Source organism: Heloderma suspectum, chromosome 6 (genome assembly GCF_057233095.1).
Source record: "Heloderma suspectum isolate Gila_16-S chromosome 6, 16-S_ref, whole genome shotgun sequence".
Taxonomy (NCBI): Eukaryota; Metazoa; Chordata; class Lepidosauria; order Squamata; family Helodermatidae; genus Heloderma; species Heloderma suspectum.
The window spans coordinates 4,001,206-4,016,023 of record NC_139463.1 but is presented as its reverse complement, the minus strand read 5'-3'; the positions used below and the strand labels follow the sequence as shown (position 1 = coordinate 4,016,023).

The 14,818-nt window shown below is 46.1% G+C and overlaps 1 protein-coding gene across 1 annotated transcript in view; it reads right to left on the bottom strand.

The window, feature by feature from the left end:
• ZBTB16 (zinc finger and BTB domain containing 16) overlaps positions 1 to 14,818 on the bottom strand; it is a 235,243-nt gene that overhangs the window by 83,610 nt on the left and 136,815 nt on the right. The window contains exon 3 of the mRNA XM_084807199.1: positions 7,856 to 7,942. Coding sequence (XP_084663325.1) covers positions 7,856 to 7,942 — 87 coding nt within the window. The remainder of the gene's footprint in view (positions 1 to 7,855; positions 7,943 to 14,818) is intronic.

The following is a 14,818-nucleotide window of genomic DNA, read 5'->3' as shown; positions in this document are numbered from 1 at the left end:
ACAATGCAAATATTTAAAAGAATAAAATACAACATTCCCATTTTTCATTTTGCAAGCCTGGACTGATAAAGCTATCCAGGCTTGGTGTGATTTCCAGGGAGACAGGTATTCGTTTTGGTTCTGAATATTCTGAGGGCAGTTCTTGAAATAGACCATTTTGCTATTTGGTTCTGTGTCACTGCCAGATTAAACAGACACTTACAGGTGGTGTTAGTGTACACCTGGGGAGTCAAGGGGATCTGACAACACAGCCACCGCCATACGTACCACCTAGATTTCAAGAGCTCACCATAGACATTCTCAACCCCATTGGTGGTGAGCAGCTGACTCCCAAGCCTCCAACAGGAGGTTGCCCTGGGTTCACGTTAATGTTGTGTTGCGGCTGGCACCACAAAGCCACTTCCCCAGAGTTGGCCCCTACATCCCATTGGTGATGTGGCACTGAGTTGCCCCAAAGGCATCTGGGAGTCAGCCAGTGGTGGCACTGTAACCCACCTTACGCTGAAAGAACACACAGGCCTTCACTTTGCGCCTTCCGCTGACAGTTCAGGATCTTCATTAGGAGCCTTCAAGTAGGAACATAGAAAGCTGCCTTATACCAGAATGGATTCATCCATCCAGCCCCAGATTACCTGCCTGAATGGCAGCATCTCTCCAGGGTTTTCCCATTACCTGCTAACTCATCATTTAAACTGGAGATTCTGGGAATTGAATCTGGGAGCTTCTGCATGAAAAACATGTGCAAGCCCGCCACTGAGCGTTGGCCTGGAGGGTGTGTATGTTCAATAGCTTTGGCTTACAGCTTCCCCTCAGGCAAATGCTAACAGTTGCCTGAACTCCACACAGGGCGGAGCTTCACTACCAAGATAGTGGCTCCCCAAAGAAACCCGGGAGCTGGAGTTTGGTGCAGGTGCTGAGAATTGGCCATGACAGGTCCCAAGTCCCCTTCACAGACGTACAGTTCCAGGGTTCCCTGTGGAGAGGAGATGACTGTTAAACTAATGTAACTCTGTGGTTATGATATGCCAACAATCTAAAAGGCTAACAGGGTATATACATGAGGGGTGGGCAACTTACGGCTCTCTAGACGTCGTGGCCTACCACTCCCACCAACGTTAGCTAGCATAGCTAATGATGAGGGATGATGGGAGTTTTAGGCCCAAACACCTGAAGGCCACAAGTTGCCCACTCCTGGTGTACACCAAAGGTTATGACCCATGAGGACCAGCTGGATGGAACATCTTTTCCTTTTTCGACTGTAGTAATGCCTATTGAAACAAATGCAAGAGCACACACACACACACACACATTGTGGTTTTCACTGCACCAAGGGTTTTACGAGAATGATGCTAACATTGCCAAACATAAGTACAATCTCTGTTGCTTGATCTCTTGGCTCTGTAGCACACTCCAGCTCAAAGGCCTTCCTCCCCCATCCTGGACAAAGCACCTCTGCTATCACTTGCATTAGTAACACACAACTTTATCAGCTGTAATCATCAGCCAGCTAGCTACCTGGTCTTTGAAGGAGGAGGGCAATTATTCCAAAATCTATTGACTGCTACTTTGCCAACAAAGTTCCCAGATCGACTGGCACAGCAGCCATCCATTGTGCTCCATGATGCATGGGCACGTTACTATTGGCCATCCAAATCCTGTAGCCCCAACATCACCTCTTGTGTATTTTAAAGCCAAGATAGCATCCAATGTGTTCAGTTTCAACCTGCAGATGTCATTAAGGATGGAACATGTACATTTATTGGTTTATCAGTACTAAAAAGACGTGCTTGCTCTAATATAGTCCAGGAGGGAGCCAGTTTTCTCCTGCTTCAGTCACACTTTGCAGAACTACACAGCAATACTCAAAGTGTGAACGAAGTTCAGCGCACTGGTAGAGCACCTCCTTTGCATGCAAAAAGTCCCTGGTTCAGTCCCTGGCAACACCAAGTAAGGCTTGTCTGAGACCCTGGAGAGCCATTGCTGCCAGTCAATGTCAACAAGACTAGATGGGCTACATGGACCAAGGGTCTGAACTTCCTGTACTCCTAGGCAAGATTGCACCTCCACCATGACCACTGAGCCTGTAAAATGTTCAAACCATTCTGTACAACGGGATGCTCACAATACGAAATCTGCTACTATAAAATATTTGCCTCTGCCACAACCCCACCCACCTCTGCCAATGGAGATAACACCGTGGCAAAGTAAGGTGTAGAATCATAGAATAGTAGAATCATAGAATAGTAGGGTTGGAAGGGGCCTACAGTGTTAGGTGTAAAAATGCCTAACACTGTTTCCCAGAGAACTTCTTTCTATTGCCCTGACCACTGATTCAGAGACTTCTCGTATTCAGCAGCAGGAAAAATGCCTACCAAAGACAGGAATTTGCCATAAGTAGGGATGTCTGTCTCTGGGAAATCCATTTCTTTTGGGGCTCAACCGAGTTCTGCTGCATGCCCAACTGGGTTCACCTTTGCGGGCTGAGCTGTGGGTTTTTCCTGTACTCCAGGAACTTTTATTTGCATTATTTGTGCAAATTGCAGTCAACATTTGTGAAGATTATGCACATTTGCACAAAATTCAGCCATAATTTGCCCAAATTAAAAATATATATGGAAAATCTGCAAACTGGCGAGTTGTGCTCCTCAGCAGAAAATGGACTGAAGTTCAGGGGGCTAAACCAAGGGAAGCTTGTCAAGCTCCCCTCCAAAACAGATTCCTCTGACATCACTAGCTGTAACCACTGTCTCTCATATCTGGGTTGTACAAAAGCAGAATTAGCTTAAGCATAGGTTTGCACAGTACAGCCTTCCCCAAACTGGTGCCCCCCAGATATATGGGCCTGCAATGGCCATGCTGGCTGGGAATGATTGGAGTTGTGGTCCAACGCACCTATGGGATTAGTGCCCTGTGGTGTAGGCTGCCACCACCTCCGCCATCAACAATATACTGTCGAAAGCACATTTTGTTTAACAGAGGGTGAACCCGTTCACAAGAATAGCTCCCTGATGAGTCTCTCTGCTGCAAAGCAATTCTCCAAGAGTCTCCTTCTGGTGGAAAAATGGCTGAGCTCGCACATCGCAGCTTAGGTGAGCACAATTAAATAATGCATCGATCAAACCTGAAATCAGAAATTGAGCAACTCTCACTGAACAGTGGTTGAGCAAACTGTTTACCAGAAGATCACCCCACCTCCTCACCTGTATGATGATGATTAGAGGCCTGGCAAGCCTTCGCACAGCTGCAGAAGTAATGGAGATCCATCTCTCATCATCTTTGCAATGTCCTACATACACACCTCCTATCCGAGTTTTGCTACTAGGTGAACCGGTACAGATAAGACAACTTTCCCGATGGGCTTCTCATTACTTTGGTGAGGGCAAATGCCTTCTGTAGTTTATGTTTAGTGCATATAGCGATTTCCTGATTTTTATTTTCAATTAGGAGTGCTATATTTCAGGCTAGAAGAGCTCAGTTTGGGGGGAGGGCACAGTTGGACAAGTGTGGGCTGCCTCCTCCGTCCCTGCCCCCCCAAGTCTGCCTTTGAGGGCAGATTTATTTATTATTTATTTATAATACTTATATGCCATTTAATATAATAAAATCTCTAAGCGGTTCACATATAAGTATTAAAACTCACATTTAAAAACACTATTTAAAAAAACAATTCCAACTAAAGTAACAATAAAAATCACATTAAAAGTTGACTATTAAAAATAGTCATAGACTATTCCAGCTACAACAACACTATGAAGTAGTGCAAGGAGCAGTAAAATGGAGCAGCATATATTTGTTGTTGTTGTTGTTCAGTCGTTCAAATTTGTAATAATTCGTTACAAGCCAGAGAAAGCCTGGATGAACAAGTGCTTTTCCAGAAGGTGTTTGAAAAACCACATTTTCTGCCTCCCGATGCTCTCTCTCTCTCGTCTGCAAAGCGTAGCGGAAGAAACAGAAGCCAGCCAGGGGGTGGAATGGGTCCAGGATACAAGGAGGACCATTCGGAGGGGTGGGGAGGCAGGGGAGCTAGTTGCTATTAAACTACGCTGACTGCTACTAGCGTCATCCCTGTCCCAGGATCGATGGGTAAAATAGGCACAGCACATGAATAATTTTAGTCCCACCAGGTGCTTTTCAAACTTTTGAAAAGCAAATTCAAAGGAAGCATGATTTAGTAGCAAAGGGGGACTTCAATTTCACCGATATTTGTTGGGAGAGACAAATTCTGCAAAACATGGCCCCTCCAGGAAATTCCTGACTTGTGTGGCGGATAACTTCCTCCTACAGAAAGCAGAGGAAGGAACTAGAGGATCGGCTATCCTTCACTTGATCCTAACCAACAGAGATGACTTAGTGCACAAAGTAGCACTTACAGGAACACTGAGGGAAAGCGACCATGTTATACTTCAGTTCTTGGTTCTAAAGGAAGCAAAAGCCGAGTGTAGCCAAATGCATACCCTGGATTTCAGGAAAGCCAATTCTGGTAAACTGGGAGAACAATGATAAGTAAGGTCCTATGGCAAGTGACTCTAACAAGAAAAGGAGTCCAAGACAGGTGGGAGTTTTAAAAAAAGGAAATTCTCAAGGCACAATTACAAACAATTCCAACAAGAAGAAAAGGAGGAAGACAACAGAAGAAGCCAATGTGGCTTCACAAAAAGCTTAGAGATGACCTGAAAACAAAAAAGCACATATATAGGAAGTGGAAGGAAGACCAAGCTACAAGAGTACAGGCAGGTAGCACAGAATTGCAGGGATGGCGTCAGGAAAGCTAAAGCTGAGAACGAGCTGAGGTTAGCGAGGGATGCTAAAAGCAACAAAAAAGCTTTCTTCAGCTACGTGCATAGTAAAAGGCAGAGGAAAGAAATAGTTGTTCAGCTATTAAATAAGGATGGCAAAATGATAACAGATGACAAAGAAAAGGCAGAAGTGCTCAATTCCTACTTTGGCTCAGTCTTCTCCCCAAAGAGGGTCTATGACCCCCTGGCAAAGGTGAAGTACAGGCTGAAGGAGCAGGATTGCAGCTTGAGGTCGATAGGCATATGGTCAAGGAACACCTAATTACTTTGAATGAGTTCAAATCTCCAGGGTCAGATGTACTGCATCCTAGAGAAATAAAGGAACTGGCAGAAAAACTCTCAGAACCGCTGTCTATTCTCTTTGAGAAATCATGGAGGACGGGGGAAGTGCCAGATGACTGGAGGAGGGCTAAGGTTGTCCCTATCTTCAAAAAGGGCAAAAAGGAGGAACTTGGTAACTACAGACCAGTCAGTCTGACATCAATCCCTGGGAAAATTCTGGAGCAGATCATAAAGCAATCCATCTGGAAGCACCTTGAAAACAATGCAGTGATGACTCGAAGCCAGCATGGATTTGTCAAGAACAAATCCTGCCAGATGAATCTGATCTCATTTTTTGATCAGGTAACCTCCCTTTTGGACTGAGGGAATGCTGTGGACATAATATACCTCGACTTCAGCAAAGCTTTCGACAAAGTGCCCCATGATCTCCTGATGAGCAAACTAGCTCAAAGTGGGCTAGAAAAAACAACCATCAGGTGGATCCACAGTTGGCTACAGGATCGGACCCAAAGAGTGCTTATCAATGGGATCTTCTCAAACTGGGGAGAGATAATGAGTGGGGTACCGCAGGGCTCAGTCCTGGACTCAGTATAGGGATGGCGGAGAATTCCGCCACCGACTCCAGTGAGGCTGGATTCTTTAGAATCTGCCCCCCCCCGGAGTCCATGGTGGAATGGCCTCCCTCCCCCCTGCCACCCCATGAAATCCCCCCAGGACGGACCTACCAGGGGGTGGATGCGGCGGTGGCAGCGGCTCCGGCGGCGGCTCTGGCCGCAAATGGCAGCTGTCATAGCGGCCGCCATTTGCATCCCTATGCTAGCCCGTGATAGGCTACGTGTATATTTATGTAGCCTATCACGTGCTAGCGTAGGGACACAAATGGCGTCCCCTAGGCAGGACGTCATTTGTGTCTGCAGCAGCCCAGCAGTAGGTGGAGGCCCCGCTGTGGGTTGGCCCGGCCGACGCCTCCGTGGACTGGCCACAGAGTGGAGCCAGCCAGGCAGGATTCCGGGGGGGGGGAGGGAGGAACGGATCACCTCCCCCCATTGAGGATTCCGGGGGGAGAAGCGGATCACCTCCCCTCACCTGCGGACCCCAGCAGAGACAGGTAAGTGGGGTTTCGTACACCCCTATCCCAGTGCTCTTCCACATTTTTATTAATGACTTGGAGGAGGAGGTGCAGGGAATGCAGATCAAATTTGCAGATGACACGAAATTGGGCGGGAGAGCTAATACTTTGGAAGACAGAAACAAAATTCAAAGTGATCTTGATAGACTGGAGCGCTGGGCAGAAAACAACAGAATGACATTTAATAGGGATAAATGCCAAGTTCTGCACCTAGGAAAAAGAAACCAAATGCACAGTTACAAGATGGGGGATACATGGCACAACAACACTACAAGCAAGAAGGATCTTGGAACTGTTGTCTATCACAAGCTGAATATGAGTCGACAACGTGATGTGGCTGCAAAAAAGACAAATGCTCTTTTGGGCTGCATTAATAGAAATATAGTTTCCAAATCCCGAGAAATACTAGTTCCCCTCTACTCAACACTGGTTAGGCCTCATCTGGAGTACCACACTTTAAGAAGGATGCAGACAAGCTGGAGAAGGTTCAGAGGAGGGCAACAAAGATCATCAGGGAACTGAAAACAAAGCCCTATGAAGAGAGACTGAAAGAACTGGGCATGTTTAGCCTTGAGAAGAGAAGACTGAGGGGAGATATGATAGCGCTCTTCAAGTACTTGAAAGGTTGTCACAGAGAGGAAGGCCAGGATCTCTTCTCGATCGTGCCAGAGTGCACGACACGGAATCATGGGCTCAAGTGACAGGAAGCCAGATTCCGGCTGAACATCAGGAGAAACATTCTGACTGTTAGAGCAATATGACAAGGGAGCCAATTCCCTAGGGAGGTGGTGGGCTCTCCCACACTGGAGGCATTCAAGATGAGGCTGGACACCTGACACACATGTCAGGGATGTTCTGAGTTGGATTCCTGCACTGCACAGTGGGTTGGACTCTCCGCCACTCTGGAGGATTCCAGGGGGGAGGAATGGATCACCTCTCCCCCCATGGATTCCTCACCGGAACAGATGGTGGGGAATCCTACACCCCTAGCTTTTTCCAAAAAAATATCTCCCCTACCCAACCCCGCCACTTAACAGACACATTATTTGTTTTTTCAGTTAAATTCGCAATCCTGAGAAAGAACCCAGGCTTTGGCTTGAGATTAGGACTGGGTCAGAAATAGGAATAGCTAGATTTGCCCTTCCTAGGTCACCAGCCCCAATATTCTCCTCAAAGAGTTTACCATGAGAAGTAAATGAGAAGATGCTTCCTGGCTGTTTTGACTGTTCCATCTTACACTTCATAGTTTTTCATAGTCTATCTGGGTCTTCCCATTCCTTTCCTGGCAAACTCCGAGCACTGAAATAATGGGATGGATGGAACCTAAGAATGGAGGTAGGTTGATAGGCACAAGAAGACTTGATCTCCTCTCCAAGCCCAAGAATTCTCTAATTCCTTCACTCTCACCAGCCCCAACACAAGCCAGTATTCATGGAGCACAATAACAAGCCATTGATTTGAATGAAAACTATACAGTTATTACCAGCTCAAGATAAAAGCCAACACCAATGTCTACCAAGAAGAGGGAGAATCACTGGCTTATCTCCTTAAAGGGGCCTTTCCAGGAAGCCTGGTACAGCACTGCAGATGTGCAAATTAAATACATTTTTGAGAAATATGGAAGAAATTGCCCCAAAGAAAAACCTACCGGTATGTGTCTGCCTGTGAGTCTCCAAGGCATCTTCTTTAGAGAACTGTGCACCACAGTGATCACAGACAAAGGCTTTGGCACCTGCTATAAAAGAGAGAGAGAGAGAGAATGATAAAAAATGCTATATTTGCATGAAGAACAACGGATAAATCTTTAAAACATCTATTCATAAACAGATCGCAGTGGTAACATGGGCATTCCCAGTGAAAGTGAATGATACGCACCTATTTGAACAGAGAGAGATCCCAAAACAGGTCTGGGCATAGTCAGGGTCAAAACAAACCCACATTGTCCCAGAGCATGGTCTGAAGGCACAGGAGGCAGCCCCCTTGCTGAAGCTAAGCAGGTGTGCGTCTGGCCGGTGCTTGGAGGGAAGACCACCTAGGAACTGCATGAAGCCACCTTGAGTTCCATGATGGAAGAAAGGTGGGATATAAATATGTAATAATAAATAAATTAAATAAATTAAAAACTGAAGTCCATGGAAATGCATGATCTGCACTCAAAATAAACCATACCATTTCTAGGACAAGATCCGCAGGAAAGCCCTTTGTGCAAACCTCTTTGCTGCACAAGAGCACAGGATGAAGCAATTACCAATGGGGCAATAGCTCCTCTCTGGCATTTCCTAATCATAATGGTTTTAATTAGCAGTTATATACCACTGCAGAATGTTCAAAGTGAATCACATACTTTCAAGATACCTTACGAACTTTTTGTATGGATGTTTGGTGTTACTATCCCCATAATGGAGACAAGGGTGGTCCAAGAAGCTGAAGGGGGGGGGGGGGCTTGCCTAGGGACACCTAGTGAGTACATGGCTGATGCAAGACTTGTACTTTGGACTTCCAGCTAGGGATGGATGAATCTGTCATTTCTGGTTTCTTTCAGTTTCTCATGTTTCCAGGGTTACGTTGGGTTGTTCTCGAACTTTGTGAATTTCCACAGTATTCCGTTCATTCTGAACTTTGACAAACAATACATTCATAAAATGCATATTTCTCCTAATACATGCATTTTTGTATGCACTTTTGCCTAATATACAGACTTTTTGCAAACAAATTCCCTAATATGATGCATTTTAAAATATTATTTTCCTTTATATACACAGGTTTATAGGTATTTTATGATTGGAGAACGCCATTGCAAAATTTGGTGAAGTGCAAGCTTTGAAGAATAACTGAGTTTTGGTTTGCATGGTGGTTCAAAAGTATGAAATTAGGTAAGTTCACATTAAAATGCAAACTGTACGAATTTCTCTTTCATCCTTGTTCCCAGCTCACATGTTTGGCTAACATATGGCATATCAGAACACCCTCCAATTAGAGGTATACAAGATTCCCTCCGCCCCTGCACACACTCACACACACATTTTGTACTTCCATTTGTTTTTGGGATGACAAGACTCATTTCTTTGGTTATTCATTCACTCAAATCGCCTTTGTTTCAGTATTCATTTGTTGAGGCCACACGCGGAGGGGCAACTGAACTCAATGCTGCTGCCGGCACCACCAGAATAAGGGACCCTCCCCCAACCCCCAAAAGTTACAAATGGCCGTCCCAAATGGGGCTCTCGTCCATACATCTTCATTCCTCTTTGCATCTATTTGGGAGCAAATGAAAATGCAACCAAATGGGCCTCATTCAGCTCTATTTTTGTTTGTTCCAAAACCAACATACACCCCTGCCGCCAATAACTTGGGAAGGTTATCAGACCAGCAAAGAGCTGGAAAAGGTGGTGGAAAACTAACACAGACTTAAGAGCAGCATCTACTGAAACATCAACAGATTCCAACAATGCCAGAGGATGAGGCATCTTTCCGGCCCTTGCCCCAAGCCTGCACTTAACTGTACGCAGGTGATGTGACTCAGCAGCAGTCAATAGGGTTTGTAAACAAGAAAATGGTTGAATCCTCAATTGGATAAGGCTGGGGCACTTTGCACCTGATCGTTAGCTAGAGATTATGTGGTGTATAGCAGCAGCACAGCTCTTAACATCCTCTCTACAGAGAATTCTGCTGGAGTCCAAGGGATTCCTGTAGATCCTTTCCAAAACTACAATTCCCTTTTTCTCTGTAAAACCTTCTTTAAAATGGTCAGCACTCGGCTCTGGGGATGCCTCCCTGTGAACAGGGTTCATGAATGATCATACAAATGTAAGAAATCTCTAAAATGTGCCCTATAGTGTGTGTGTGTGTGAGAGAGAGAGAGAGAGAGAGAGAGAGAGAGAGAGACGGACAGACAGACAGACAGACAGACAGCGAGAGACAGAGACAGAGAGCATCAAATCATTCAGAATCCAGTTTTTACTATCACTGTGAGTTCTTTGCAATTAAGGGCTATTGCACACATATTCAGAGTGAGGGAATGCCTTTTGAAAACCTGAAGACGGAGAAGAAGAAAAAGTTCACTTGAACTCGGGGGATTTGGGGAGCTATGGCGTATTGGCAGCAAATGTCAATACTGCCCGTCCAAGCTGTGCCATCGATACAGAAGGAACACAGATCAGTACATGATCCCCAAGGAATAAAAAGGAATTTGGAATCAACATGTGGAAGAACATAATTAAAAAATGAGGATCGAAAGAGAGGCTAAATACCCCACCCAAGGGGTTTTGCCCCAATTTAGCTGTGGAAGGGTGGGGCCATGGCACACACTCATAGCTTTCCTATGTAGTTGGCAGGGGATAAGCAGGCAAAAATGGCAGCCAGCATGGGGGTGCTGGTGGCCATCAGAGGCAGGCAGGCAGGCAGGCAGGCAGGCAGGCAGGCAGGCAGGCATAAAAGGTGTGGGGCAACAGAGAGAGACAGAGGCTCTGACAGCCAGGCAGGACTAGGGACGTATGAATCAGCAAAGTCGGAGCTCACGGAAGTTCTCCAAATTCCATCTTGACGCTCATTCTGACTCGAGTCCAAATGAGATTGTGAGCTCTGTTTTGTTTTCTTTTTGCTTGAAAATCCATGCGTGTTTTCATGCATGTTTTTCCAAATGTACACATCAATTGTGCACATCTTTGAAATGTATGCATTCTTCTCCCATTGATTAAAGTGAAATTGTGTGCATTTTTCAAAAGTACAGACTTCTTCATGGGCATTTCTGAAATGCATGCATACTGTCAAACAATTTTTTTTCACTCCACGGATCACATTACAAGCTCTGATTTCGACCACAGATTGTGTCCAAGTCCGAGTTCAGTCCAGACGGTGCAAGCTGGGTGATTCCTGATCAAAAACAAACTGAAACAAATTTCTCATACATCCCTTGTCAGGACCATGAATGCATGATTTAGCACATGGGCTTCTAGCGTGCTACTTGATAGCTAAATGAAACCTCTATGAACAGATGCAGTATACCTTGGACTACTAGATGCTGGGGGCAGACAATGAGCCCTACCTGTAGACTCCGTGGAAGCACTGACTGATGATGATGACATGATGAGCTATGCTGCCCTGCTCATGGTGGTGCCAGGGAAGATCAGAGAAATAGTCAGGATGAATTGCAAAGGCAAGCAGAGCAAAGTCCAAATGCAGGGAGTTCCAGAGAAGACCTAGGCCAGCCTTCCGCAGCCTGGTGCCCTCAGCCTGCTGGGCGTGACGGGCATTGTAGTCCAACTCCTCTGGAGGGCACCAGTCTGGGGAAGGCTGGCCTAGGTTATTGGGAAATACAAAGCAGGAATGTGGGGGCTGGTGCACAGCCATTGCTATAGCTTCCTTTGCCTAGAACAGATGGCTTTTAAGCCTCAGCCCTCGGAATAAAGCTGCAGGCCATCAGTGTCCCCTGAGAAATGGTCTACTTATGAGGAGTCCTTATTCTTCTGGCAGGCAATTCTGCATCTGCAGCCAGTCAAGCCTGAGCCTGTAGGCGCCCGTGCTCCCTGGGGCTGGGTGTCCACTCGGCATCTGTCTCCAAGTACAAGCGGGGCTAAGTTTGCCTTGACACAGAGATATGACGACTGTCCCTGCCGAGGACCCTGGGACCCTGTAATCTGCTCCATGGTCCTTTGACACAGGTGCTTGGGGGGGGGGGGAGGGGTCCAGGTCATCCTAGGTAGGTCTTTGGTGTGGTCCAGCAAAGCAGTTCTGATGATGGACAGATATGAAATATTCTATGTATCATGGAAGGGTGGGGGGTTGGTGGTAAAAATAATGAAAAAGAAATGTTGCTTTTCCAACGAGAAAGGAGACGTTTGTTTAAAAATCATTAAACTGTCAGTGCCTTATCAGAGTGGTAACTAATCTCATTTTAATTGCCTTCCACCCTACCGCAACACATTCCCAAATTGTAATACACACCGTCTGTACACCGAAGAATAGAGAGTAAAAGACTATGACACTATCAGATAAGGAAAGTGGCAGAAACGGCGTAATGCACTGAGACTTAAAGATATTTCCACAACTATCAGTAAGGTGTGGTATTTGTGGTATTTCTTAGAATAATGCTACCAGCATATGCGGCGTCTGTTGGGTCACAGGCTCTAGTTATAATGAGGGAAACAAGCGTGCACAGGATGTCTAAACAGCAGATAAGTAACTTGCAGATAAAAATAGACCCCACGATGTAGACACAGGCACAGTCTTCTAAGCATATGCTGTTAGGCCAAAGCTGTGAACACAATTGTTAGATTCGGAAGTTTGATTCATCTGTTCCAAGAAACTGCTAAAGCATGGGATTTGGCGATGACAAAGTAACCTTGAATGTCCTTTTAGAAAGGAGGAAGAGAAGTGGGGAAAGACAAAGGGAGAGGGAAGTTACAAAATGGCCCCCAAAATTAAAATTTTGAGAGCTGTTTTGCACCTGAGCCTGGGAAAGAGACAAGGAGTTTGCAAAGCATCTTGTTAAGAAGCTTTGCTTAAGTTCTGGGGAGGAATCATGCTTGGCCTGCTATTCCAAGGCCGCACCTTTTCCATGTACTTGCTGCTTGGGATGATTGGCAGTACCCCAGGCCTGGGCCCTTCCCCCCAAAAGTTTAACTTGCATGCACAGCATCCCGAATAACCACAGACAGGCAACAGGAGCAGCAGGTGAAGATGCAAAAGATGTCGGGGAGCTCAGTGGGCTAGCTAGAGAGGCTGGGTGGGTCCGATTATTTACTGTGCTTATGTCTCACTTTTCTATAAAACAAACACATGTGAATGTGTGCGCATAACTGAAATCAATCCTTCTAAAAAACACACACCCTAAAAACAGCCATCAAGAATCACTCATTTAATGCTCAAGAAATCCAAGTTCCACGGGAGGTGTGGGGAAAAGTGGGGCAGGGCGGGGCGGGAGTCCTCTCAGAAAACACAACCTTCACCAGTTTCCCAAATCATGACTGAAGCAGGATGGTCTCTGCCACTTCCATCAGCCTGAAGTGCCAGGGGTTTGGTGTCAAGGCGGAAAAGGGCCAGAGCCTGCTTGCCACATGCTGAACCTCTGATGGTGGCAGCGGGCCTCTTCAGAAGATCCAAGGCAGCCTCCCCCAACCTGGTCCCCGCAGATATGTGGGTTGGCAACAGCCATGTTGGCTGGGAATGAACTGCAGTCCAAGGCTTCTGGAGGGCACCAGATTAAGGAAGGCAAATCTAAAGGGTGAGTTCACGTGCGTGCGCGTGTGTGTGTGTGTGTTTGTATATAGGGGAAGATGTTCTTTCAGCTACTCAGAGCCCAATGTGTTTAAGTGCTACAGTTTATCAGAACACCTTCTGACACACATGGCCTTCAAAGAAACAAACCAACTAACTCTCCAGGTCAGAAGGTGATAAGCTCATCCCATGCTTTGATTCAATGACAAGAAACTGTGCCTTGTTTTCAGGGCCTGTCTCCCAGAGAGGTAGTCATGTTAGGTCTGCTGCAGGAAAAACAACAGAGAGCCTCGCGACATCTTAAAGTCTAACAGATTCATCATGGCCAAACCTTTTGTGGGCCAGAGTAGACTTGGTGCAGGCACAGGCCACAAACGCTCAACAATGTCTTAGTCTTCAAGGTGTCACAAGACAGTTGCTCTTCCACTCTCCCACTGTCCTTCAAAAGTGTCCTCTCCCAGAAGCATTTCATCACCAGCAGCCCCCCTCCCAATATCACAGTATACCCAAAGAAGGCACAGAGACAAAGAGAGGTGATCCCACCCCCCTCTTTTCCATTGAAAAGAATTCCTTCGGCTTTAAATTGTCTCAGTAACGGCTGGCTCACAGGCAGAAATATTTGGCAGCAGTGAAATTAAAAGTGATAAATTTTCTCGCCAAGCTTTGATCGATAATAGAGGTCTCATCTGTTAATCAATAAGACAGTCTGCCTGTTTACTGTGCATACGTTGTTCGCGGCTGCTTTTCGGGGCGAAGTCAAGTTTGCATTCAAAACAACTCAAGTGTGCCTAAGCCAAATGGCCAGTTCCTAAAAAGAAAGCAGGAATGGGGGGAGGGGTGGGGGGAGGAAAAAAAGAGCGGGATGACAGCATCACAGGTCTGCTAATATATTAGAAAAGACAGTCCATGTGTTCCATCAGTCGCATGTATACTTTAATTTTATAAATATGCAAGCTTTTAAGTCACAGGAGACAGTTTCGCAAGAGACCGGAGGGCAACCAGGATGGGCCGATGTGAAGAGAGGACAGGCCTGATTCAAAAGCCGAGAGTGATGGAAAGAGCGGAGAAGGACCGTGGGCCAAGTGTCCTGCGCGTCTCCCCACTTCACCTTCTCCCCTCCCTCCTATGCACAACCAAGCTCTGCTTAAATAATAAACACAGCCTTATGACCAACATAATTAGAAAGGTCAGTTCTATTTGAGAACTATTACAGACGCGTCATGCCAGAAGCTGTTCAGGGAATGTTTTGTTCCAGAATCAGTGACCTAAAAGGCCAGTACAGAGCCGGTTGGTACCTGGATGACTCTGGGGGTGGGGGTGGGGAATTTGACGATTTCTCCTCTTAGCAGCCCCACTCGTTTTCTGTGTGAGTGGCACTGGGGGTAGGGAGAGGAGA